The 26,615-nt window shown below is 45.3% G+C and overlaps 2 protein-coding genes across 5 annotated transcripts in view; both read left to right on the forward strand.

Annotated features, from left to right (window-relative positions):
- SIRT5 (sirtuin 5) overlaps positions 1 to 19,288 on the forward strand; it is a 32,410-nt gene extending 13,122 nt beyond the window's left edge. For 3 of the 4 annotated variants that reach the window (XM_040645060.1, XM_040645061.1, XM_040645059.1), the window contains 6 exons: positions 1,720 to 1,945; positions 4,622 to 4,709; positions 5,503 to 5,556; positions 7,242 to 7,365; positions 9,206 to 9,321; positions 12,909 to 13,355. In XM_040645060.1, coding sequence (XP_040500994.1) covers positions 1,720 to 1,945; positions 4,622 to 4,709; positions 5,503 to 5,556; positions 7,242 to 7,365; positions 9,206 to 9,321; positions 12,909 to 13,026 — 726 coding nt within the window. In that variant the 3' untranslated portion in view covers positions 13,027 to 13,355. Of the gene's footprint in view, positions 1 to 1,719; positions 1,946 to 4,621; positions 4,710 to 5,502; positions 5,557 to 7,241; positions 7,366 to 9,205; positions 9,322 to 12,908; positions 13,356 to 18,791 lie in introns of those variants that run through there. The other variant, XM_040645062.1, reaches the window with a different exon arrangement.
- A 2,940-nt stretch (positions 19,289 to 22,228) lies between these two features.
- NOL7 (nucleolar protein 7) lies at positions 22,229 to 26,104 on the forward strand. Its single transcript, XM_008692797.2, has 8 exons — positions 22,229 to 22,552; positions 22,606 to 22,668; positions 23,341 to 23,399; positions 24,656 to 24,687; positions 24,922 to 25,009; positions 25,358 to 25,479; positions 25,552 to 25,629; positions 25,918 to 26,104. The coding sequence occupies exons 1-8, from the start codon at positions 22,289 to 22,291 to the stop codon at positions 25,992 to 25,994; spliced, it is 783 nt and encodes a 260-aa protein (XP_008691019.1). The 5' UTR covers positions 22,229 to 22,288; the 3' UTR covers positions 25,995 to 26,104.
- Positions 26,105 to 26,615: the final 511 nt, after the last annotated feature.

Below are 26,615 nucleotides of genomic sequence, written 5' to 3' on the forward strand. Positions count from 1 at the left end.
CCCCCCCCTTTAAAATAAATAAATCTTCAAAAAAAGAAAAAAAAGATTTGGATCTTGGAGAAATTCAAGAGCTAACAGACACCACGCCAGAGGAATGAACGGAAGACGACTTGATGAAGACGAGAGCTTCCGAACCAGTGCCAGACGAGGAGGAGGAAGACTTGGAAGCAGGGCAGAAAACAAACCGACGTTAGACAGTCTGGCAGAAGGGTTCCGACAATCCCGGACGACTTTTGACTTCTTTTCCGACGTGGACTCGGGCACTGACACTAAAGCCAATGGTGGAAGAAAGCTTGGTACCACATAGACCCTTTGTAGAGAAAGGAAAAGGCAAAGCAGTCGGACAGAAGTTCCGACGACGTATTTCTACAAAGTTACACCCCGTGTGCCTGCCTCTCCTGCCTCCCTTCCCACCTCCCCACTGCCTCCGAGTCTGCAGCCCTCGGGACAGCAAAACCAGCCCTTCCTCCTCCTCCTCCTCCTTAAGAGGAGTCGCTGAGTTAGAGAAGCTGGGGTGGGGGCTCAGGAGGCCTCAGGGGGCCCTTCTAGAGAAGAGAGGTGGTCAGTGGTGTCAGAGCAGCTCAGAGTTTGTGGGGAAGCAAAGAAGTCGATAGAATGTGTCCGACTCCAGCTGTGTTCCAAGGACACACGTAGACAGGTTCCCGTGGCACCCGTGGCACCGTAAGCTGCTTCAGGCTGCTCGTGCTGGGCGTGGAGCGCAGGAAGGACGTACGGGGTGGATGCGGATAATCCAGACGTTTGCTCCCCATTCACTCCCCACGTGAAGGCTGACTGTACTACCAGGTAGAAGGGGGTGACCTTTATAGTCCAACCAAACACCTAATACCACCACCGCCACAATCGAGATATAGAATGTATTTTTTTAAGATTTTATTTATTTATTTGAGAGAAAGAGAGAGCGAGAGAGCATAGCAGGGGGAGAGGGAAAGGCAGGCTCCCCGCTGAGCAGCGAGCCTGATGCGGGACTCTATCCCAGGACTCCAGGATCGTGACCTGAGCTGAAAGCAGGTGCTTAACCCACTGAGCCACCCAAGCGCCCCAAGATTTAGAATATTTCAGTCATGGCCAGAGGTTCCCTTGTGGCCTTTCCCCATTGGCTTGCAGCCCCACACAACAACGACTGTCCTCTCTTTCGCTGTGGATGAGATTTTTCCATCCTAGAAGAGACATCATCCTTTAAAAATATATTTTTATATATTCTGTTAGTATATATCCTGTTTTTTATATGTGTAGCTGTTTGTATGTAATTATAGTGTGTATATAATTACAGTTATAAAGAACTGAGTTTCTCGGCTATGGCCATTGTACTTCAAGTGGGCACCTTGCATTGTACTTTTCCCGGGTAACTGAAATTGACCTCCTCTATTGTGGGGCTCCATGAAAAAGCGGCTTCAGCCTGAATCGCTTTCCTGCATATTATTGTCCATAACTTCCTTGACTGGTAAGTGGGACGGGTGGCAATAGCCCTGCCTTGGAAGTGGGGAAATTAAAACCAGTTTCTCCACGGTCTCGCGTGCGTCCTGAAACCGAGACTCAGGCTGGCGCCCGGGCCCCTGTCCGGCGTCTGCCACACTGCGCGGGCCTACAGCAGGTCTGTTCCAGCTTGCGCCTTCCAGAAGCCGCCTGCTTCCGTGTTCCAGAGCATTGATGCATCCCGGCTTTCCCCCTTTGACTCCTGCCTCTTCTCTCTACCACCAGGACCTGGCCACCCCTCAGGCCTTTGCGCGAAACCCTTCCCTGGTGTGGGAGTTCTACCACTACCGGCGGGAGGTCATGCTGAGCAAGGAGCCGAACCCGGGGCACCTCGCCATTGCTGAATGTGAGGCCCGGCTGCACGGGCAGGGCCGACGGGTCACGGTCATCACTCAAAACATAGATGAGCTGCACCGCAGGGCTGGCACCAAGAACCTTCTGGAAATCCATGGTGAGGGGCCCTCATGTGGGGAGGGGACTCAGATGTCAAGACACAAGGCCTGCCATTTCCCCCTGGGACCCACTGAATGGGAATCTGCATTTTGACAAGATGCCCAGGTATCTGGTGTGTGCATGACACAGCAGAGGGACAAGTGTCCTGCTGGGCTGAGGGGAAATGGGCGGCTCCGGCCATCCGACCACTATGGCTTTAGCAGGAGGTGCCCGGGAAGGCTCTGGCATTCCTGGGAGTAGCCATGGACTTTCCCTCTGTCCCCAGTTGGCTCTCTCCCCTGAGGCTGTGCTTCTGCTCAGCAGGCAGACCTTTAGGGAAGCTGCCAGATCAGTGACCTTCATTGCAGCCAGCCCACCAATTTTGTGATGCCCGTGGAGTTTGTCTTATATCCTGCTGGCTTCCCTTCTCTGCCCTTGATGACATCCTCCTTTTCCTTCACATCTTCTGGAATCCTCTCCTCCGGCTTGGAGCTCACCAAAAATCGAATGCATTTGTTCATGTAAGAGCATAACTGGGTATGCAAGCTTTCTTCCCAAGGGCATTTGTATCTAAGAGCCTACAAAACTGCCATCCCAAGGAATGCATTTCTAATGGTGGAATTTCCAGAAGCAGTGATCCCGGGAGTATGCAGTGAAGTTGCCCATTTCTGCCTGGGGTAGTGGCAGAAATGGGCAATGTTCACTTGGGTCCCGTCTCGCTTTTGTGTCCTAGCAATAGTCAGCCACTTGCCGACTGCGTGCCTCGTGGGCACCTTCTTCCACAGGGTCTGTCCACGTGGCTCATTTCTTTGGAGTTTCAGAACGTAGGTGGTGTCACTTGCCATGTATAAATGTATAAAATGGGGATTTTTTTTTAAGATTTATTTATTTGAGGGAGAGAGAGAGAGCGCGCCTGAGCAAGGTGAGGGGCAGAGGGAAAAGCAGACTCCTGGCTGAGCAGGGAGCCTGATGCAGGACTCGATCCCAGGACTCCGGGATCCTGACCTGAGCTGAAGGCTGATGTCTAACCGACTGAGCCACCCAGGCGCCCTAAAATGGGGATGTTAACATCTATCTTATAGTTGTTTTAAGGATTAAATAAGATAATATGTGCATCTTGTTGGAACTTCGGAGGTTGCAGACTGTTAGAACTCTCTTCTAACTTAGGTAAAAACAAAAGAAAGCCCTGCCTTTCATTAAACTAAAGATGCCACCAGCTTTAAGATACCTCACGCCCAGGACGGGGCTCGAACTCACAACCCCGAGATCAGGACCTGAGCTGAGATCAGACACTTCACTACCTGAGCCCCCCAGGAGCTCCAAGATACATCACATGTTTAATGTGACCCTTACAAAGAAAATAGTCTGCCCAAACCATGATATTATATTATCCCGTAGAGTTGTCATTTTGTACTGACAGAAGCAGTTTGTGCAAACTTACTTAGACACAGAGTTTTAGAAACGATATCACATTTAGGCACATAAAACATAATATGCTTGTGCGTATAAAAACATCCAGAACTCATTTTCTTCCTCAAATGGCCCCTCAGTGGTTCGTCGGCTGAAATGGCCAGGGCTGGCGTTTGTCCCATCAGGCCACCGAGAGTAACAAGCAAGTCCCTGCACACCCCTCACCCATCACCGTTCCCCGTTAGCAGGTGTGCGAGTGCGGGCTACGACAGCCACCGCGCACCTACCGTCCGGCCCGGTACCAGTGGTAGGACCCGTGGTAGGACCGTGAGGGAAGACGGCTGTAGTAAGACGGACAACGCAGGGACACTGACTCACAAAACTGAGGAGTCTTAGGGTGGGGCTGACGTCGCTGTGTCCTCTGTCGCCCCGCCTCCCGCTCTCCCTCCCCAAGGAAAGCCCCACTTCTCCCCCTGCCCTTCTTCTGCCTCCGTGCCCCAGGCCAGTGAACGAAGCTGGGGATGGCCTTGCTTGGGTCACATCCCTCCCTTCGGCCAAAGGCTGCAAAGTGGATTAGGTACCGTGATTGGACCGGTCTGGAGCGTGGGCCTTAGCTTGTATTTTGGGATGGGACCGACAGCTCCATCCACTCGGCCTGGGGAGGGAGAGAGATGGCTCCCCGAGGAAGGAATGCTGGACGGAACGGAGCAACGCACGTGCACTCTGACGTGTGCTGGGCTCGGCGCGGTGCTGGGCACAAGGCGAACATCTGAGGAATTACAGTCACTGTTATCGTCTCAGCTCAAGAAATGGTCGCTAGTTTTAACAATTATTTGCTTCATGTAGTAATCGGTTATGTACTTACTGAGCTGCTTTTGTAGAAAAGATTCAAAATTTGTTAGATTGAAATTGAGATTTTGCAAATACATCCAAGGTATGGAAGGTTTATCAATCATATACTTGGTAAACCAGGCCCTTCGGTTTACTTTGGCGGCGCCTACCCTGCTGACCGCTTCAAATCCACCTGCTCATAGGGGTCATTCGAGAGCTCCTTCGTCAGGTGGTAAGTGATTTATCTCTCTCCTTCCAGATTGCAGAGTCCGGGAGGCACGTGCTATCAGCTTGCTCAGGACCGCTACACGCCTTTGCATTTCCCGATACCTAGGGCAGGCCCATCTGCTAAAATGAACCCATAAAAACGCAATCATTCTGTACCCTTTCAGACATGGAGACAATTGCTCTTGATTGTACCAAATTCTGGTCTTGTTTAATTCGTGTTTTTCAGGTAGCTTATTTAAAACTCGCTGTACCTCTTGTGGCATCGTGGCTGAGAATTACAAGAGTCCAATTTGTCCAGCTTTGTCAGGAAAAGGGTAATTATCCTGCCCTCCGGAACGAGTGTGTGCTGTTTTCTCTTTTCAGTTGAACATAAATGTAAGGAAATTGAACATTAGCTTAGGATTCCTATGGATATTTGTGAGAAATTAGACTAGATACAGTACAGCCATATGGTAAAAGAAATATCTTGCTCAAAATTTACGATGCTAAGTGAAAACCACAGGCTCTCTTATCTAATACGATCCCAACACAGACACACAACGCACCCCCTTCGTGTTGGTGTATCAGTATACAGGTAAAAGACCAGGAGAAAATACAACAAAATATTACCAGTGATTATCAAGAGTGGTGGGATGATGGGAAATGTTGATTTCTTCTTTATAACTTTCTAGACTTTTCTTACAATTCTGTGATGAACATGTACTATTATTATAATTAGGGAAAAAATAAGAGTAGACTCAGAATATTGAGAAAAATTTTACCTGGTCATTTTAAATCAGTATAAATTATACAAGTAATATATTAATACAGTATCAGTGCAGAAGAGTCTAATTATGAGGACGTATACAGTGCGTATCATGAAACTCCCCCTTAACACACCGGCTGCTCCATCCCCTCCCCACATAGAAGTTCCGTCTCTTGAGGTAAAGTCACAGTGGTTAACTGCTTGGTGTCTGTCCTTCTTGTGCCCTTCTGAGTTAACGTGTACTAATTATGGGTTTTGAACCATATGCTGCCAGGCAAATATCCAGACTTACTGGGTTATGTTATCTCTTTGTTCTTTGATTATACCAATGACAGTTTCTTTTCTAATACTGTTTACTTCAGTGCTCCAGACCCTGAAACTCAAGATGCCAGGATCCCAGTGGAGAAACTTCCCCGGTGGGTAAAAAAAACGTGGATCCGTGTTTGGTTTTCCAGATTGTGAAAAAAAGAAGGGAATCAAAATCTAAGTTCATTTTGTGAGGTGTCTCTTATTTTTTTTTTTAAGATTTTTTTATTATTTGAGAGAGGGAAAGCCTGAGAGAGCATGAGTAGGGGGGAGGAGCAGAGGGAGAGGGAGAAGCAGACTCTCTGCTGAGCAGGAAGCCCGATGTGGGGCTCGATCCCGGGACCCTAAGATCATGACCTGAGCCAAAGGCAGGCGATTAACTGATTGAGCCACCCAGGCATCAGTGCAGAAACCAGTCCTGACCTACGAGACCAAGGGCAAATAGGCAAAGGCGAACCAAACGCGGTGAGAAACTGCTTCTTTCTGGTCTCTTTTTGCTTTGTGTTGTGATGGGAGAATTTGAGGTCTGGAAGGTTCCTGGGCAGACCTGATGCTCCAGGTGCGTATCTGGTGTGTATAACGTGTAGAGGCCGGCCTCTTGTATTATCTTCACCTTCCTCGTCGTCATCAGTGTTATCAATCCAGGGGAAAGAAGGCAGTAAAAGGTCTTGCAAAGGTGAAATTACAGGACCAAACAGGATTTTTATAGATTACGATAAACCCTAGAGAGATTTTTTTATCTCAGTTTTTCAAAGCCAGATGTTACCACAGTGTTTCCTAAACTATTTCATAGAGCACTGGATCCATGTGATGTTGAAGGGCATTACTTGAAAAAAAGATGTTATGTGCTCAAATAAATCTGGAAACCACAGATTAAACAAAGTTGGAGTATGTTTGTTTTCCTGCAGGACTTCTCAGTGCATTTCATATGCTGAAGTACACTGTTCCTCCTTAAAAAGTGGTTATATGTTAATATTTCACTGGTTTATTTAACCACAGAACTCTCTTCATGATTCTTAGTAAGGGTTTTCATTATCGAATTCTAAAAAGACAGACAACAGGCCCTTGAGAGGGTTTTGGTAATTGGCCCTGGAGAACTTGGCTGTGGTTATGGCAAGAAAAAGGTGAATCTGAGGAGACAAGAAAGGAGGTCATTGATGAGACCAGCAGGTGGTTGGGGTGTTAGAGGCAGGTCTGTGCCAGGTTCCTCCCAGGCAGCCACACCGATGCATGTGGTGAAGTAGCTGGGAAAGAGAAAGCTGCTGTTAAAACCCCAAATCCAACCGCGTCAATGTTGGAGATCCAGTTGGCTTGATCCGAGCTTCACGGATCAGGCAGCATGCCATCTAGCAGACAGGAAGGAGCTCCGAGGAGCCACACACAATGGAAGACTTTCAAAGGCCGAAGGAGGCAGGGCAAGGAAGTCTTTCTAGCGAAGAGGTATTACGTCTTGGTTGACTGACGTGGGGCTTAGCACAAGTGACTCCATTTTGGGCCTGTTGTCTGTGTTTTTAAACACTGTTTAGAAAGGAAATGTGAAGGTTGGCCGACACACATTTGTCAGCAACCCAGTGCATCCAGACAAAATAAAAACTTGATGAGGGCCATTAAAATGAGTACTTTCTATTCAGGATAAGCTCACATGGTCTGGAAGTGGAGGAATAGACAATAAGAAGGATCAGAGCCACCCATCTGGATAGACTGGATCTGGGGTACCCCTGCCCTTCCTCTGATCCACCTGGGCAGACCTGGCGGGGCAGGTGTTGGGGTTGGGTGAAGGTCAATGTTCTTACAGGTGTGAAGAGGCAGGGTGCGGCGGCCTGCTGAGACCTCACGTGGTGTGGTTTGGAGAAAACCTGGATCCTGCCATTCTGGAGGAGGTTGACAGAGAGCTGACCCTCTGCGACCTATGTCTAGTGGTAGGTCATTCCCTTCCCTGATCCTTGAGATTTTCTGGAACACCAGGACTAGGGTAGGAGTTCAGTGTTTTTCCTCCCTCCCACCCCCCCTTCCTTTCTTCTCTGTTCCCTCTCCTTCCTTCCCCCTCCTAATTTGTGTGTTGAGATGTCCTGTGGTACCCTATGGAAAGATGAAGAAACCATGAATGTGAATTGATCTTGAATGCAAAACTATGTAAGACCATGTCTTGGGCTTCACAAAGCCTCTTCCCACCACAAAAAAAAAAAACAAAAAACAAAAACAAAAAAAAAACCCCATGATTTTGAAAGTACTCTATGCTCATTATTAAATTTGAGAAAATACAAAAAAACTACAAAATTATAAAGAAGAAATTAGAAATCACCAATAACTCTATCATCCAGAAATTGCCACTGTTAGCATTTTAGTATATATTTTTTTCTAGATCAGAAGTGAGAAACTATGGCCTTTGGGCCAGATCTGGGCTGCCACTTGTTTTTGTAAATAAAGTTTTATTGGAACACAGCCATGTCCATTCTTCTGTATTGTCTATGGCTGCTTTCACACTGTGATGGCAGAGTTGACTATTTGTGATGGAGACTGTCTGGCTTACAAAGCCTAAAAAAATTACTATCTGGCCCTTTACAGAAAATCATTTGCCCACCCCTGGTCTAGACCTTTTCTTATGCAGATATATACGTATTGTTTTAAAATTCAGAAATGGGTTCAGACTGTACGTTCTGGTTTGAAACAACCTTATTCATGTATATTCCATGTCAGTATATCCACAAATCTGCATCATCTTTTTTTTTTTTTTTAAGATTTTTATTTATTTATTTGACAGAGATAGAGACAGTCAGCGAGAGAGGGAACACAAGCAGAGGGAGTGGGAGAGGAAGAAGCAGGCTCATAGAGGAGGAGCCTGATGTGGGGCTCGATCCCAGAACGCCGGGATCACGCCCTGAGCCGAAGGCAGACGCTTAACCGCTGTGCCACCCAGGCGCCCCTGCATCATCTTTTAATTGGCTGCATGGTGTTCTGTTGCTTGGCTGTAAAAGGAGATATTTCACCAATCCTCTGTTTTTGGACATTGAGGCCATTTCACATTTTGGTATTTTAAATAATGCTACGGTGAATATTCTTAGATATAACTTCTGAGCATGCTCTTCAGACCTTTTCCTTAGGGCATACTTCCCTAGAAGTGGACGTAACTGGACAAAGGGTGTGCATATTTCAGAACTTCCTTAATGTGTCTTTAAAAGCAGAAGCGCTTTCTCATGGGCGCATATTCATTCAGCCAGTGTTTATTGAGCGCGTCCCAGTGTCGCGTCGGTGCTCATGACTGATGATCAAATGAGAAAAGCTGGTTCGTACAGCATAGTCTGGTCTTTCCTTTCTTGGAAAGCACATTTGTAAATACGTATTTGNAGGGAAAAACCTGAAAGAATATATATGAAAATGTGGAAGAGTGGTTATCTTGGGGTAGGAGGATTATGAATGACACGTATCTATTTCTTCTTTGAATTTTCTAATGTTAAAAAAAAACAAACCACATGGATTATTGGCATCGCCTCCCAGAGCAGAAACAAAACCGAACCATTCGTCTGCCGTTCTCTCCATTTGTGCTCCTTGTCTTCCAGCACATTCTTCTAGTGATCAGCTGAAAGGGTGCCTCCCAGCTTTCCATCTGTCCCTCAGAAGCGCCCCATTGATCCCACCCTGCTTAGCTTCCCTCACATCTGTAACCGCAAACCGGCCTGAGTTTATGTAATGTTTTCTGAAAGAATGTTTCTTTCCCCTGTAATGAGGTCACTTGTCCGTTTCCCTTCGTTTGCTTCGTAGGTGGGAACTTCCTCCGTGGTTTATCCTGCCGCCATGTTCGCGCCCCAGGTGTCTGCGCGGGGAGTGCCAGTGGCGGAATTCAACATGGAAACCACCCCAGCCACCAACAGATTCAGGTACGGGGGTCACCAAGGTGGGAGATAGAAGGTACTGAGCAGATGTAGCTACGTCGTCTGAACGGATCTTACCTACTGTTCTCATTAAAACAAAAAGAGACACAGTTTATGTTTTCTAATTTGGTCTGTTTTGATGGAAGAACAAAATATCGTTACCTGTAGACCAAAGGCAGCTGTGCCTTTTTCCAGGGAATTTGCCTTAGGGCTTTTGTGGTTCACATTTTGAAAGTTCTTTGATGAACATTTTCAAAGTTCTTGGATTCTGTAGGCTTGGCTTTCATTTGTATTTTTCAGGGAGAGTCGGTAATGGCGTTTAGGCATAGGTGAGTTGAATACCCAGCACGCAGCCGGGGAGGTGCCCGTGCGGACCTTCATGACCCGCTGTTCCCCCGGGGGGCGGCCTGGGTGAGCTCTTCTTTGGTTTTGTTGCCAAATATCTGCCAAATTGCCAGATATCCTCAGAACTAGTACTTGGGGCCATGTCGTGGTGCTGATCCTGTCTCCCATGTTTGTGTGGAAAGTGGAGACCATCAGACTATGTGTTTTTAGCCTCATTCTGAGTTCTATTTTATCCTTATCTTCATTTTGCTTTCTTTTTTCACCTTTCACCTTTTTTCACCTTTTGTCTTCCCTTTTTAATTGTTTATATATTTTTATCGGTCTGCTTATTTCCTTTCTAGAATAAGGTGGAACATAACCTGCATCAGTGCTCTTACAGAAAATACATAACTCGCAAAGAAATACAAATAAATAAAATACAAAACTTCACTGAAACTTGTTAGCATTACGTTAGCCAGTGGTTGTCACCTCAGCTTCATATTTAAAAATAACGACTGGTGGGTGCCTGAGGTGGCTCAGTCAGTTGAGCGTCTGCCTTCGGCTCAGATCATGATCCCAGGGTCCTGGGATCGAGCCCCGTGTCAGGCTCCCTGGTCACCGGGGAGCCTGCTTCTCCCTCTGCCCACTGTGCCTGCCGCTCCCCCTGCTTGTGCGTGCGCTCTCTGTCTCTCTCTATATCAAATAATGTATATCAAATAAATAAATATATATGTCAAATAATATATATCAAATAAATTAATTAAATTAAATAAAAATATGACTGGGCATCACGCATGAGATTCTGATGTACCTGGCCTCAGGTGTAGCCTGGGCATCATGATTTCCATAAACTTCCTAGATGATTCTAACGGGCAGCCAGGATGAGGGCCAGCATTCTGAGTCTTCACTGGGATAAAAAATGTGCCACAGACTGTGTGATTTCCCCTGATGACCCTCTTTGGGTGAGCTTGGCTCAATCTAATCTCCTCTGTGTCTTTTTAATCAGTACCATTTGTGTCCTTGGCCCACTTCTTCATTGGTAAGTGGTAAGTGGTAGGAACGAGGAAGACATCCTTTTAAAAACTTGCCTTCTATGTAAAACAGAGTCTTTGAAAACTATACAGTAAAAGAAATGAAAAGATCTACACATGTGGAAGGACACTTATGTCCGTGGACCAGACAACATCATATTGTTAAGATGGCGGTACTCCCCAAATTGATTTACAGATACAGCTCCTCTCCAACAAAATTGCAGCTGGCTTCTTGGCTAAAATTGGTGAGGTGATCCTAAAATGGGTAAGGGGCCCAGAAGAGCCAAAACGAAAAGAAGGATGAAGTTGAAGAACCCCAAAGTTACTGCGAAGTTACGGTTATCAAGACAGCATGGCACTGGCATGAAGATAGACATACGGACAGAATTGAAAGTCCAGATATAAACTGTCAGTGTATGGGCAACTGATTTTTGGAAAGGACATTTTTGGAAGACAATTCAGGAAAAGAGTAGTCCTTTTAACACATGGTTCTGGAGTGGCTGAAGTGCCACCTGCAAAAAAAGGAAATTGGACTCCTTCTTCATACCACATACAGAATTTAACCCACATGGATCATAGACCTAAATATAAGAGCTTAAAGTACAAAATACTTAAAAGAAAATATAGGAGTAAGTACTTGTGACCTCAGGTTAGTCAAAGCCTCCGTAATATGACATCAGCAGCGCAAGTAACATGAGAAAAATGGGTGACTTAGCTTTCCATCAACATTAGAACCCTCTGTGCTTCAATGGGTCCCATTGATAAAGTAAAAAAGACAACCCACAGAATGAGAGGAAATATTTGCAAGTTTAATATTTGATATGGGACTTGCATCCAGAATATATAAAGAACTCTCACAATTCAATAATAAAAAGATCGTCCAATTTAGAAATGGACCGAATATTTGAATACATGTTTTTCCAAATATATACACATGGTCAATAAGCATATTGAAAATATGCTGAACATTATTAAGATTAGGAAAATGCAAATTAAAACCACCATGAGATACCAGTTAACACCCACTAGCGTGGCTAGAATTAAAAAAACAACAACAACTGTTGGTGAAGAAACTGGATCCGTCATCCATTGCTGGTGGAAACGTACAATGGTACAGCTGCTTTGGAAAACAGTCTGGCAGTTCTTCAAAAAGTTATATGCAGAGCTAACATAGGACCCTACGATGCTCTTAGGTAATGAAAACATATGTCTACACAGAAACATGTACCCGAGTGATCATAGCAGCATTGTTCATAATCAAAAGTGGGAACAATCCAAGTGTCCTTCATCTGATGCGTGGCTAGAGGAAATTTGGTATTTATACACTGGAATATTATTCAGCTGTGAAAAGAATGAAGTACTGATCTGGGCTACAGCATGAATGACCCTTGAAAACACTATACTAAGTGAAAGAAGCCAGGCACACAAGACCACAAATCCTAGGATTCCATCTATAGGAGATATCCAGAAATCGACAGAGACTCACAGTGGATGGGAGGCTGCTAGGGTTCAGGTAGGGAGGAATGGGAAGTGACCGTTAGTGGGGACAGGTTTCCTTTCGGGGTGATGAGAATGTTCTAAAGTTGATGGTGGTGATGGTCGTATAATTTTGTGACGATAGGAAAAGAAACCATTAAATTATACATTTTAAACAGATTACATGTGAATTACATCTCAATGAAGCTGTCCTATTAAAAATTAAATTCTCTTCTAACTTATGCCCTGAAAAGTAGACACGAAGCGTCTAATATGCATTGTGGCACCTGGCGTAGCATGCGTCATTAGAAGTAACATCAGAGCCAGACAGCTTAGGCCCCTCGTGTGCCTGAAAGAGCATCGGGACCCTCTGAGAGCGGGGTGGCATCACCTTTCTGAAGGAGGGAATGAGCTGCATCCCCGGTCGCTTTCTTCTCATGTGGTTTATTTTTAGTCCTCGGATCTCCAGCTCACCTCTACTAAGTAGAAAGAATGAAAACAAATCATCACGGTAGAAAAGTAACAGAATGCAGACAGGGAAAAAGAAGGAAATAAAAGCAGAGTGCTCCCCCGAGCCCAGAGCTGGCCTTTCATGCCCCAGCCTGAGCAGCAGCTACGGGGCTTCCGTTGTGCGTGTCTTCAGAGGAAATTGAACGTGGTAGTTTTCCTGCGAGTTAAGAGACTCCTGGCATTTAAGAATATCCTTTCTTAAGCTGGACCTCCTAAAAGTGCAGACCTGACTCGGCTGCTTCTCTTTCTCAGCCAGAATCGTTCAACCTCACGTCCTGAAAAGCTGCCACGTCTCCTTTCAGACACACCGGCTACTTGCTCGTTAGAAACTTGGATCAAATTTGACAAGCTCCTCACTGACCGGCACTGACTACAAGAACCAGTTTCTGTTGGTTGGAATTTTCCCAGAGGAGCGTAACTGACCAGGGCAGACAGTCATGCTTTTATCTAGGGGTCAGCAAAGCTGATGCCGAGAGATGCAGGTGATCTTCTTACCCTTCTCAACTTTTCAAACGGGAACCAGGCCTAGAGCGATAGAGCGTTCGAACACACAGTTTGACAAGGGCAGAATTTTCTCTTCCATCTCATGCATGATAGATTTGGGTTGAATTTTACGCGAGGTCGGGGCTCAGCAAACTGCTTCCTGTAGACCAAATCACCCAGCGTCTGTATTTGTAAATAAAGTTTTATTGGCACTCAGCCACGGCCCTGTGTTTCTGTACTGTTCATGCCTGCTTTTGCACCTGCAACCACACAACTGAGTCATTCCCGCAGGCACCGTCTGGCCTGCTAGGCCCGAAATATGTTCTCTGGCTCTTTATAGAAGAAGTTTGCCGACTACTGCTCTAGGTTAACGAGAGGGATGAAAACTGGGATAATACGTCCTTTTAACCTAATTTCCTTTTACCTGAACAGGGAGCAGGGATGCTGCCTACGCTTTCAACTTGGATCTCACAGGACACCTGAGACCCTTGCTCAAGTTGTTGAGATTCCTTGCCCCAATTCTAATTTAGAGACGGACTCACAGAATTTGCCTCCCACTGAAATGTACTAATATAGCTCTGGTTTGTTTCTGTCATTGTCCGCATCCCCAGTGGTTGTCTTGGATGAGTTCTGAGGAGCTGTCACGGTTAGAGTAGATCCGAGGTATTTTCAGATTGGGCTTCAAGGTTTTGACTGTTATTCAACCCCGGGGTCCTCGGCGCATGAACGTCTGTGCATTTGCTGAGACAGGAATGGGTTTTGTGCTCGCCTGAGAGATGGTGCGCAGGCCCTTGCAAGCACCCTGGGCCTCCCGTGCCCCGTGACCACCACGTTCATCTTTGAATTTCTCTAAACTTTGGAATTCAGTTGAAGTCCACAGCTATCTATTAAGTACCTACTATGGACTAGGTACTATGTACTCGGTCCTAGGTACCAGGTACACTGTTCTAGGTGCTCAGGATAGGACATACCAGTAAACCAAACCATCTACCATGTGAAGATGACATTCTAGTGGTGGAGGCAAACCGTGGACAGGAAGCATAATAAACGTGCAAATGCTATAGCAGGGGAGAAGGGCAGCAGGCTGTGGCAAAGGTAGAGCTGGAGGGGAGCGGACAGGTTGCAGGATTCAGCTGGGTAGTCAGGGTAAGCCTCACTGAGAAGATGTCTGGGCAGGCTTGCAGGAGGGGAAGGAGCTAGCTAAGGAGATCGTCTAAGAGTGTCCCAGACACAGGACCACCCAGAGCGGAGGCCCCCAAGCCATGCACGCCTGGGAGGTGGAAGGGACAGCACTGGAGGTCAGTGTGGCCGGAGTTGAGGGAGGGAAGGGCACGTCCCAGAAGAGGGGGTCAGTACGGTCAGGAAGTAACACGTTCCTGCGGGGAAAGAAGTGCCCCCAAAGAAAGTGACCTGCCAGTGTAAAGAGTTCTTAGCTGGACATGGTTTTATAGATTGCTTTAATTATTTGCTCATCAAGAGTGTAAAGAGTTTACTTGTAGTTTTCTATTTTTTTAAAAGATTTTATTTATTTGAGAGAGAGACAGAGATAGAGCACAAGCAGGTGGAGCAGCCAGCAGAGGGAGAAGCAGACTCCCCACCAAGCAGGGAGCCCGATGCGGGGCTCGATCCCAGGACCGTGGGATCCTGACCTGAGCCGAAGGCAGACGCTTAACTGACTGAGCCAGCCAGGCGCCCCCAGGAGCTTACTTTTAATTTGTGGTTGACTGCAGTTGATAGGAAGTCCGATGCCTGGCTGGACGGTCAAGGGTGGGCAGTAGGGGCCCTACTCTTGGCTCGCGCAGCTGGGCTCCTGGTTGGTCTGTTCATCACGAAGTCATGTAACGTCAGAATAATTTTAAAAGGACACATAGATGCCTTAGCAAAATATACTTAAAGATACTTAAAAATACTTAATGTTATTTATTTAAAAATATGCTCATTTATAGCAGAACTCTGCGTTTGTTTTGCTCTGTTTGCTAGAGCTGAAGGCCTTTTATGTGAGCAGGTCCCCTGTTGTGTGTCCCTGATGCGCCTGATCCTCCCAGTGGTCCCCAGAAGCCCCTGAAGATTAAGATCACCCCAGCCCTTATTTTGTAAGACAAAACAGCCCTCCCCCCAAAAGTCAGATCCCAAGGCGCTAGTCTAGACTTCCTGAATCAGAATTTCCAGGGCGTGAGGACTGTTTGTATACTTGACAAGTGGCCCAGGTGATTCTTATCATCTGGGAGTCTGGGAAAACACTGGATTCCAACCTCTGGTTTGGGTATTTTTCTGCTTTTTTTTTTCTTTTTTAAAGTGCCACAAGAACTTATGAAAAGAAATTTGTGAAGCAGCCTTCCCCCTAGTCTTTATTTATTTCTTATTATTTTTTAAAGATTTTATTTATTTATTTGTTAGAGGGAGAGAGCACACAAGTGGGGGGAGGGGTAGAGGGAGAAGCAGACTCCCCGCTGAGCAGGGAGCCACACATGGGGCTCGATCTCAGGACCCTGGGATCATGACCTGAACCGAAGGCAGATGCTTAACCAGCTGAGCCACCTGGGCGTCCCCCACCTACACTAATTTAATAGAATTATTTTTAGTAACCTGTCGTGCTTCTCCAATGTATACATCAAGTTTTCCTAGGAGCAACCATCTTTTAACAACTGTATTTTTTGGGTTTATTGCATAATTTGTACTAAAATTAGATAATCACATTAACCAGTAGCAGTGGCATGAACAGATTCCAGAGGAAACCCAGTGGTCCTGGTCACCCTGCTGCTGGGGAGATGGGGATGGCGTGTGTGTTGGGGGGCGCGGGGTGCTACAACATGAGTCTTCAGGCACTTTTCCTCATGTACCTCTTTTAAACTTGACATCTAAAATTTTGTTTTGAAAAAGTCAAAAAAGATGTGATTCCAAGTGTATTGGAAATAAAATAGTCATTTTATAATAAAACCGCCATTATCATGGGTTTAAATATATCCGGGGTGAATGTCGCCACCACTGGACACACACGGTCATGTACTTACAGAGCAGATACACAAGCCCTTTTTAACAACCTTCATTGTTTTCCTCCTTGATCTTGTATTTCCGTTCTACTCTCACCACAGAAATGTATATTCATGTAATATATTTTTATGCTTAAAAATCTTTTGTTGACCATCCTATGATATTTCTGCAGCAAAATGTGGTCTGAATCATTTGTTTTCAGTTTCCTTAAAACTTAAAAAATGTTTTATTAAAAAATTCCTCCAGGTTGAACTATCACGAACAGTAATTTGTGGGATAGCTGTTGAAAACAACAAATAAATGATACATTTTAGTTAATAATTCCATAAAAGTGAAATCGTACTGGAAATGCATCTCTTCATAGACTTATAGGACATGAATTTTTCGGATTAGTTCCTGTGTCCTGGCTGAGTGTGGGAAGGAGTCCGAGTTCACGCTGTTCTAGCCCGATCCACCAGAAAGTCACCAGAAACTAACCCGTAGTCAGCTCAGCTCTGCCCGCTCTCTGCAAATGAGGGAGGAACAGGGCGCGTGTCCCCAAACGAAGGAAAAGGTGCAGTTATTATAGGATTTGGAGGGAGGGTGGAGTTTAGGTGAAATTTAAATGAAGCTGTTTTTGGTAGTCTGAGCAGCAAGCAGGGCTGTGTGGGAGTCAAGTGCCGTCTGGCTGGCCATGTGGACGCAGGGTCCTGTTTCCCTGGAGACCGCAAATCGAAGGTAGACTGGCAACACTGCCCAGACGCCCCTTTGTGAAGCTCGGTCCCAGGGTTAGAAAGCAAGATTGCTGCTCGGTGGCAAAGTGGCTTCGATGCTTCAAGCACATTTATCCTTTCCTGCTGCAATTTCCAACGGCAGTTTCTGCTAGCTTATGATTTTAGACTATGGAATTCCTCCGTGAGTAAAAAAGCAGTAGTCACTCAAAGAAGGGAGTTGTCATGATACTTTGTACATCGTCTTGGGGAAAAAATATTGTTTCCTATTTGCAGTTGGCTTCATCTGTGTCTCTTATTCTACCCAATATGAGGGAGGGCAGGCCAGATTTTTCCTGGCCAAACTAAATTTCACCTTCCCAATGTCGACTGTAATTCTTAGCTTTTGCTCTTTAGAGACGTAGGTCCTGAGAATGTGAGCCACATAATTCACCGGGAATGAAAGGAATTTGATTATGGCATCGCCACTCAGATTTTGGACCTCTTTCCGAGTTATATGCCAAAATACACACTGTAATTTTGTACCGCAGTTAGGGATCTGTTCATTGACAGTCCTATCAGACCAGACCCTCTTTCAGTTTTACGGAAAGCAGGAACAAAATGGCCCTTCTTTGCCTAAGGATGCCTTGTCGCCCAATCTCTAGAAACCACTTGTTTGCCGAGACCTACACCAACATTTCAAACGTCCCTTTATCTGGCCCCTCATATGTTTTCACACTCTGTGAAAAGACATCGCTGTACGGTTTGGGGGGACGGGGGTGCGGGGACCAGCTTGCTCTTGCAAAGTGGGAGAAGGATGAATGTGGAAAGGAACACTCAAAAGTCCCTTTCTTAGGAAGGAGAACATATACAAGTTGAGGCTATGGGAATTTCTGGAAAGTTCTCCATGACAGCTATAATTTTGGGGAGAGCCTGGCTGTAATTTTTGGGAAGTCCTTAAGGGGCTATAACTCTGCATGTGAGGAGCTTTCTGGTGGCAGGAGGAGTGGAGATGTCACCTGGTTGGGGATGTCCATTAGCGGCACTCTGTCCAGAGAGAAGAGTATTTGAGGTCTCAGGCATTTATGATCTGTGTTGTGTCAAGAATAAACAATATGGGGGCTCCTGGGTGGCTCCGTTGGTTAAGCGTCTGCCTTCAGCTCAGGTCATGATCCCAGGGTCCTGGGGTCAAGTCTCATGTCAGGCTCCCTGCTCAGAGAGTCTGCCAAATAAATAAATAAAATCTTTAAAAAAGAATAAACAACGTGAATATTGAATTACCTCGAGCATGTGCTTTTCCATTTTTAATTATGCTCAATTGGTTTTCCTCTGAATACACTAGAAAATCCTGCTTTTTCCAGGATACTCTGAATCCTGCATTCAGAGTTGGGCTTTTTTTTTTCTTCTTCCTGTTATGTTTTTCCTTGAAGGAAGCAGAAATGAATTTTTCTTCTTTCTCTCTCCTCTTTGCTCTTTTTGCTTGTTGCTACTCTCTGACTGTAAGTCAGGGTTAGTCATAAGGTCCAAAAGAGGACTTGAGAGTCTGTTCACTCAGCTAAAATGTTCGTGGTCTGCGTGGTGCACGAGGTTGTTTTTCTCGTGTCCTTAGTGCAGGAGAGTGCTGTTGTAATTAGTATATAGACTTCGTAAAATTTCAGCTTCAGTTACAAGGTTGGCCATACAATCACAAAATGCACTTTGCAATTCTGTCTCCCCTATCCCTTAAATAAAATTGTTTATAGCACCTAAATTCCAGGCAGTTGCTTTCCCAAATTCCCTTGATCACTGGGACCAACCCATAATGAAATGTCTACGTCTAGAGTTATCAGACACTAGGTGAAAAAAGGAAGAACGAAGTTCATAGTACCGTATTTGTGAGAATTGGGATTTTGCTTCAGATGTAACTAAGAAATGTGTGACTTGCTGGAGTAGCCCCTTCGTGTTTCTAACTCTGCTTATTGTCCTATTTCAGGTTTCATTTCCAGGGGCCATGTGGTACCACTCTTCCCGAAGCCCTTGCTCCTCACGAAACTGAGAATGTTTCTTAGTTGTCCTGGGGAAAGAAGACATTGTAGTATGTCTACGTACCGGGCCACAAACAGAGGAGAACCAGTCATGGGGACAGTGAGCTACATACTGGAAAATCTAAAAATACCCTCCGAGTCCCCTGCCTGGAATTCCACCTGATGATAAGTGACGGGGCCTAGAAGCAACAATAGCAAACACTCTTAGAGGAAGTCAGAGAAGAGTCGAGGTAACGCATCGTATTTTGTGTGGACTTAAACATAAGATAACTCTTATGTTTGGTTGGTTATTGGAAGGTGGAAATTTTGTGATTAGAGTATCTTTTTAAAAAGTAATTGTCCTGATTGAATGGTTGTGATCTGGACACAGGAGTAGAGGGGTAAAACCTTGGTAGTTCTGATTTTTGCCAAGTTTTGGTGGAAAATAAAATCACTCTTTACGGTAGGTCATTTATTGTATAACGATCTCACCCCAAGAGCTGTCTTTGTTGGGGGCTTTTCCTTTTCATTGTTTACCGTGTTCGGCTGCCTTACCTCTCAGTGTGTGGGGTAGCTTACAACAAGAACTCATGCAGGGGAGGAAGAGAAAAGTAGCGTCGAGATAGAAAATCAGGGTGAGAAAAATAAATGATGCAAATATATGGACCCAAGCATAAACACAGCTGTCTAAAATTGAGCACTGGCCTCTTTAGCAGCCAAGGAGGAAAGAGAGAGGTGATGGTTGACTATTTCTCAATATCATAAACACAGACGCATACGGTCCCTGCGGGGGCCCACCAAGCTTTCCCAGACACTGAATTCTGGAGTCTTTTTTTTCCCCCATGGACTTGAAAAAATTATGTTCATATTACCTTGGAGTCAAGTAGTAAGAATACAGCTCGCTGCTCAAGTCTCACTACCTAATGCTGCCCCCAAGGCCCTTGGAATGCCTGCTGTCTGGTCTGACTGGGAGAAGTGGCCTTTAGTAAACAGCGTAGGGAGGTCATACATGCATAGGTCCCTCGGATCAGGTTGGCTCCCTGGGTCATTATACATGTGGGCCACTTTGCCTCAGCCCCTAACAAAATTGCATTTAATGATACCCCCTTGGCTTTTGTACAAGCGGGCAAGACACAGTCACATAAAACTTTGTACTGCATTTGCAAGTCATAACTTTAAATAAATCCCAGAGGTTCTTTGCATGGGCAAGAGGGATGCTCATAACTCCCGAGGGCTTGATTCACACTTTGCACGAGTGGGTCAAGACATGGACACAGAAGGGGGCCTTTTATAATGCAGTTTTTCTACCTGAAATACCATCATTCACTGTTAATAGGTTGTTGGACTTCTCGAAGTTAAATTCATACATTTTCCTAGTGTTAGCAATGATGAAAGTTAGCACACTGTCTCAGTGAGTCTGATTATATTTTTAATCTGTAATTTCCATCTGACCAAGGCCCCGATATTTCATAACTATTCTTTGCAACTCCTCTCATCCTGGGCCTTTGGTACCAGCGGTTTCTTCTTTCTTTCTTTCTTCTTTCTTTCTTTCTTTCTTCTTTCTTTCTCTTTCTTTCTTTCTTTTGTTTTTGTGTTTTGCCATTTTTGTTCATGTTTTGGTTTTGTTAGAGAAGATGAAAAACTGGAAAATACAAGATGTATGTGATATTTAATTCAACTTAATATTTATTGAATGTCTACCCTATGACAGACATTAGAAATAAAATGATCAGTAAGATATGGACCTTACCCTCAAGGAGGTCACAGAATTGTTGGGACAACTGTCATGTGAACTATTTTACAGAATGGAAACTACAGTAAAGAAATTTGTGCAAGATTCAGAGAAGAATGCAATTAGGGATGGGCGGAGTGGGGATGGGGTCAATGTTAAGATGCTTGGAAGGCTTTAAGAGGAAGTCAGCCTGGGTGGCAGTTTTGGAAGTGTAAATGGTTCCACGTGGAGGGTTATCAGTAGAGGAAACAGCACGTACAAATGCATAGCAAGTATCCAACAGCTTGGTTTGTTGAGAGAGTGATGAGTCATTTCATGTTGTACAATGGTGGGAGAAGATAAACACAGAGAGGATGCCAAGAAATGAAATCTACCTGGGGTGTGGAGGGATAGAGAGCAGCGCTAGGGTTGCATTCACTAAGCAATGGAGAAGTCATTCTTTCACCAGATACAGGGTTTGCGCTGGACCAGCCACTGTTCAGGTCCTGGGGTTAGAGCTGGGCACCAGGCGGGCACCCTGTTCTCACAGAGCTTACATCCTAATGTGGGAGTCGGATGATAAGCTATTAGGGAGCGGTGTTGGTGTTAACAGAGGTGTGGACAGTCCAGGGACAGGTGGTCAGGGAAGCCTGGGAAACGGTGGCTGAGGTCACCAAGCACATGTTTGGTGCTGAGCATCGATTTAAGCCTGCATCTGTCAACTTGTTACTGTCCGTGCCAGAAGGACTGAAAGGCATCACGTCCTGTTGCTACAGAAAAATTTTTCCCTTCCAAGGAAATGCCACTTCTGTGGGGGGCCAGGGGGTGAAGGGAGCCGAATCTACAAATACTAATTGGATTGAATGTGAAAGTTAATAAGGGGAAATCTCACTAAAATGGAGTTGGGAGGTAGGGCAGGGGGAGATCTCACGCTTTACCACTTGCCCTTAATTGCAAATCCGACAGGAAGAGATGGTGGACCTAGTAGGTGGATCCCAGCGGGAGAAAGACTTTCCTCCTTCCCCAGCAACAGCCCAGCCAATGAGAAGCCACTGTATTTCTAATCCCGTTTACTCCAATGGACTTTTTGTTTATGACAGCTTCTCCCAACTTCGCGGCTCCTCTATAAAAGAGAATCCACTCTTTAGTTTGGGGGACTTGCCTATGGTTTTGCCAACAGCTTGCTCTTCGGGCAACTCCCTGCGATTCCCGAAGAAACCCATTTTTTTTTGCTGATAAAATAACTGGGAGTTTTATTTTTTAAGGTTAACAGGACCAAGTGGATCCCGGTGCTAGGTAGGGCCACCGGAGCTTGTGGTCACAGGTTTCTGTGCTCCTGGACGGCATAGCCCGTGGCAGCGGGACTGGAGGAGGGGAGACCCAGACAACCCTGCTGTCAGCTTCCCAGAGGAGGTCTCACGATGGCTCTTCCCCTCCTAGAAACAAGCGCCATCCCGACCTGCTCTCACTGCGGGAGCTCCAGTCGGTTATTCAGGGCAGGGTGAAATCCAGGTGGCGTCCCAGGCGGGGAAACCTCCCGGAGTAGGAGAGAAAACACTCCCGCCCCCGCCAACGCTCCGCTCTCCTTTGACCACGCCCTTCCCCGTCTGCGCATGCTCCTCCGCCGTCGCGCTGCTGTCTCCTCATCTGCACCTGCAGGGGGCGACGCAACTCGCGTCGCGCGCTCTTCACGTCACGCTGCGCTTGCGCGTTGCTTCCGGGTCAGAGGCCAGACGGTCAGGCGCTGCGCGGGCCATGGTGCAGCTCCGGCCGCGCGCGTCCCGCACCCCGGCGTCGGCTATGGTGGACGAGGGCCAGCCCGCCTCCGAGGAGGAGGAGGAGGCGGAGCACGGCCTGTTGCTTGGACAGCCCAGCAGCGGCGCGGCCGCGGAGCCGTTGGAGGAAGAAGACGAGGAAGGGGACGACGAGTTTGACGACGAGGCCCCAGAGGAGCTGACTTTCGCCAGCGCCCAGGCGGAAGCACGAGAAGAGGAACGGAGCTCGCCGCCGGCCGGGAGAACCGCCCCTTCCCGTCCCGCGCGTGTCGCCCCGCACTAACTTGTCCCTCTTTCAGGGATAAAACGCTCCTGAAGGAGAAGAGGAAGCGACGCGAGGAGCTGTTCATCGAACAAAAGGTTAGAGGGTGGGGAGGCGTCTCCCTTTTAAAACACCGGGCCGGGTTTGATTTCCCGTGTGGTGCCCCAGCTGGGGGGGCTTAGGGGCGGGGGAAAGTCGCTAATACGCCTTCAGGCAACGGGGAAAACAAAGGCGCTTGAGCTCTTTGCTGTCCACCGAATGAAAATGGGAAGGGAAGAGTCGTGAATTCGAGATTCGGAGGGTTCATCCCACTTGGGACAGCTCACCATGACAGCCTAGTCGTCTAGCCTCGCGGAGGTCGTTTCTTTATCCGAAATTGGGTTGCAGTGAGAATTATGTGAGGTACTTTGTAAGCGGAGGGCTGTACAGCATGGAGTATGATCGCTTTGCTCTCTGACGCTTGGCAGATGGGCCGCAGAGAACGAACTCCAGGTGGACGGGACTTAATTGAGCTCATTGTAGAACTGTGGCCTTTGGGCTGGCCTGCGGTGGGCAGCCTTCCCAGTCTTCACCAAGTCTCCCGGAGAGTGTGGAATAGGTTGTTTCGTGGGCCCTGTCTTCCCACAACTTAGAGATAGTCGAGGCAGGGCTCACCCTAATTCATTCGTCTAGATGTAAAACTGTCCTTAAAATCAGAAACTTCAGAAGCAAGTCGGGGCATACTGTCATGTACCTCACTGCTGATTAATTTTTAAATCTTTTTATCTAAGAAAAGAAAACTCCTTCCAGATAACATTCTAGAGAAGTTAACTACAGCTGGACCGACTATGTAAGTAGCGCATCTTGTGACATACACTTTGCTTACGTACACCTGTTACTGATTGGTACACAGGTTTATTTGAATCCACATAATAGAATAAAAGAGTAAAAAGCTAGGCAGTAGATACTTGAATTTGGTGGGAAAGGTGGAGGGAATTAACTTTCCACTTTTCAGCCTTTTACCACTTCTTTTTGTTCATTCCTATAGCTAACTAGCTTCTGAGTTATTGATTCCAGGGTGTTTAGTCAATAAATGCTTGTGCTCCTGTCCTTGTGCTAAGGGCAGGGTAGATGGTGCTGAATAAAATAAGTGTGGAGACTTAGCATTTAGTGGAGTAGCAGACACGTGTCCACAGGCTCCTGAAGGTCCTCTTGTCCCGAACTTGCCTTGGCTGCTACCGCTTCATTCATTTAGCAGCTTTGCCCTCTATTGAATGGTTAAGGGCAAATGCTGTCGTCCTCTTCCTCATCTATCCCATGAAATCAAACTGTAACAGATTTAGACTTCTAAATATGGGGTAATTTTTAATGCCCCAGGTGTCCCTCCTAAATGCGCTAAGTTCAGAAGTTTAGTCCCATATTTTTTACCTAGGCCGGTGGTTCTTAAGTTTCAGTAAAAACTTTTCCGGAGTTACTCAGATCCTGAATGATATATACATTCGGAGGCACGTGGCGGCACACTCCCCTTTTCTCTGTAGAAACCAAGCTCAAATGTCACCTCTTCCTTCTTTTACCCCCCACCCCATCGCTTCCTCCTTTGTATAGCTTTTCTACTGTGCAAGTGCTTCCGTATGGAAATCTCCGGTTGTATTTTGTCGGCTTACGTTTGTCTCCATTCGACCAGTACTCCTTGAGGCTGGTCCTTGTCTCCATCCTCGTGTTTGTGCCCGAACTGCTGAATTAATCCTGTGATTTCTCCAAATTAAAGGATGCCATCCTACCACCTTTCACTTCATATTTTGAATACTCTGTATGTAACACGCTTTTTTCTTAAGTCTTTAACTGTTCAGTAGAAGCAGTTTGCTGTAGTCAAGTTTGCTCATATGCCTTCACAACTTAAATTCTTCTCAGAATATACTAGCTTGGGAATTGGTAGCAATGCATCAGGAGGGACTTTTACTTTCCAAAACGGATCCTGAGTAAAAACTGAGGGTGGTGGTAATGAAAGGGGGTATCTTATTTGTAAAGCCAGATGAAATTGTGTAATAAGTGGAGTAATCTTTGCTATCTGCCATACTTATCAGTATTTTTATTGTTCGTCCTTAGCATAAAGAAACCATCAGGAAAGTTGAAAGAAGGTATGAACTGTTTTCATTTAAACAACTTGCTCATGTAAGTGTCAGTGCATCTGTAGATATCTGAAGCCAAATGTTACTGGCCCGGAGAGAGTGTAGCTTGGACCTGTTATCTATTTCTTACAAATAAAAATTGCACCGAAATTGGTATGAGTAGATATTTAAAGTGAACTCCAGTAAATGTTTCTGCTTTATTTTTACATAAGTACTAACTAGAAATAAAACTCAATTTTTTAGCTAATTTGCAGAAGAAAAAGGAAGACTATGAAAAAGGAAGTGATTCCAAGAATGCTAAAGAAAAAGTACAAAAAGTACAGTCTGTCGGGTAAGAGTCTTCTCTCTTTCTACAGAGAATGTAAAGGTGACGGAAGGGAGTTAAAGTAGTGGCTTATGTGGAGAAATATTTTAATTAGTAGTGGTTTCAGATTAGATTCTCTGTGGGAAAACCAATTCGGATGCTTATATAAGAATATTTGCCTACTAAAACATAAATGTTAGTCTATTTCTAGTAAAAGAAAATAGCCCTGTGATTTAGTTTTATTCATTATCTGTGCACATACAAAATTAGGATTTTGGTTTTTCACTATTTGAAGTAACAACAAAAATGCTCTTTATTTTCAAAGTAAGCACGTTATCAGACTTGCTCATTTTGACCTTTTGTGTTGGTCACCAGCCAGAATAAAAGCTACTTGGCTCTAAGGCTAAAAGATCAAGATCTGAGAGATTCAAGGCAGGAAGCAGCGAAGGCCTTTATACAGAATTCTTTGTATGGTCCAGGAACCAACAGAACTACTGGTAAGTTCTTTACAGACTGTTTCTCTGTTTATTGCAAATTAAACAAAAATGATAAATAATTCTCTTTTCTAGTAAATAAGTTCCTGTCTCTTGAAAATAAGAGGTTACCAGTGAAAAAGGCTGCAGCCCAGTTTCTGAATAATTCTTGGGGTAAGATCCAGCTTTATTCTTAGTTTTGGTTTTTTAAATATCGAAAAATGCTCTTTTTTAAGGAAACAGTAAATAATTATGAAGCATCGACGTTTTCCTTATAATGCCTTCTGTATTAGTATGTGAAAGGTGCTTCTGAAAAATAGATCGGCGTGGTATGTACGTACATCTGTACAATCTGATTTAATAGACTTAATTCTAGTATTCATAGAATCTTAAAAACTTTGGAATTATTTCTTGGGAATTTTATATCTAATATTCTTAACTGCACAAAATTTTCTATTTTAGGAACCCAAAAAAAACAAAATGCAAAGAGGTTTAAAAGACGGTGGATGGTCAGAAAGATGAAAACGTCCAAGAAGTAAAGCAAAATGAAGAATGAGAACTTGTATGTACTTCTATGTATATAGTACTTAGTTATGTGGTTTAGACAGTGAGTTTTTCTGAAAAATCTAATAAATCATTTATAAAAATCGTTTTGAGGGGGGGTCATTGCAAAACTCCTAGATCTTCTGGGGGAAGCCCCCCCACCACATTTCATCCTTCTGGAGTACAGGGGTGCCTTGCCATCTCTGAGGATTACACTGGAAGAAGAAGCAATTTCAAAGGAATTGTTTTCCTTTTGCTGAGTGTTCTTGATTTAATCGGACGCGCGTCTTCCCCCCCGCAGTGCTGGGTGCGCGGCAGGGTGAGAGGGGAAGCGGACGGCTGGGGCTTTCCAGCTGCAGCTCTCAGCTGCTTTCATCTTGCACATGTTCTGGTGCTTTGGTGAGAATTTGTTTTACAGAATACAGAATAGGAAAGAAGTAACTGACAGAGTTTGTCTAAGTATAATTATTTCTTCTTAAAATTCAAGCCTCCGTGTACATACAAAGTTAAAAGTCAACCAAAGGATATGGTTATCTTGGTTACTTTACGGGCAACTCCCGTGCCATACTGTAGTTTTTATAAAAACAGAAGATTTCCTGTTCTCTGCTGCAGCACCC

The sequence above is a fragment of the Ursus maritimus genome, unplaced genomic scaffold, assembly GCF_017311325.1.
Source record: "Ursus maritimus isolate PB19 unplaced genomic scaffold, ASM1731132v1 scaffold_30, whole genome shotgun sequence".
Taxonomy (NCBI): domain Eukaryota; kingdom Metazoa; phylum Chordata; class Mammalia; order Carnivora; family Ursidae; genus Ursus; species Ursus maritimus.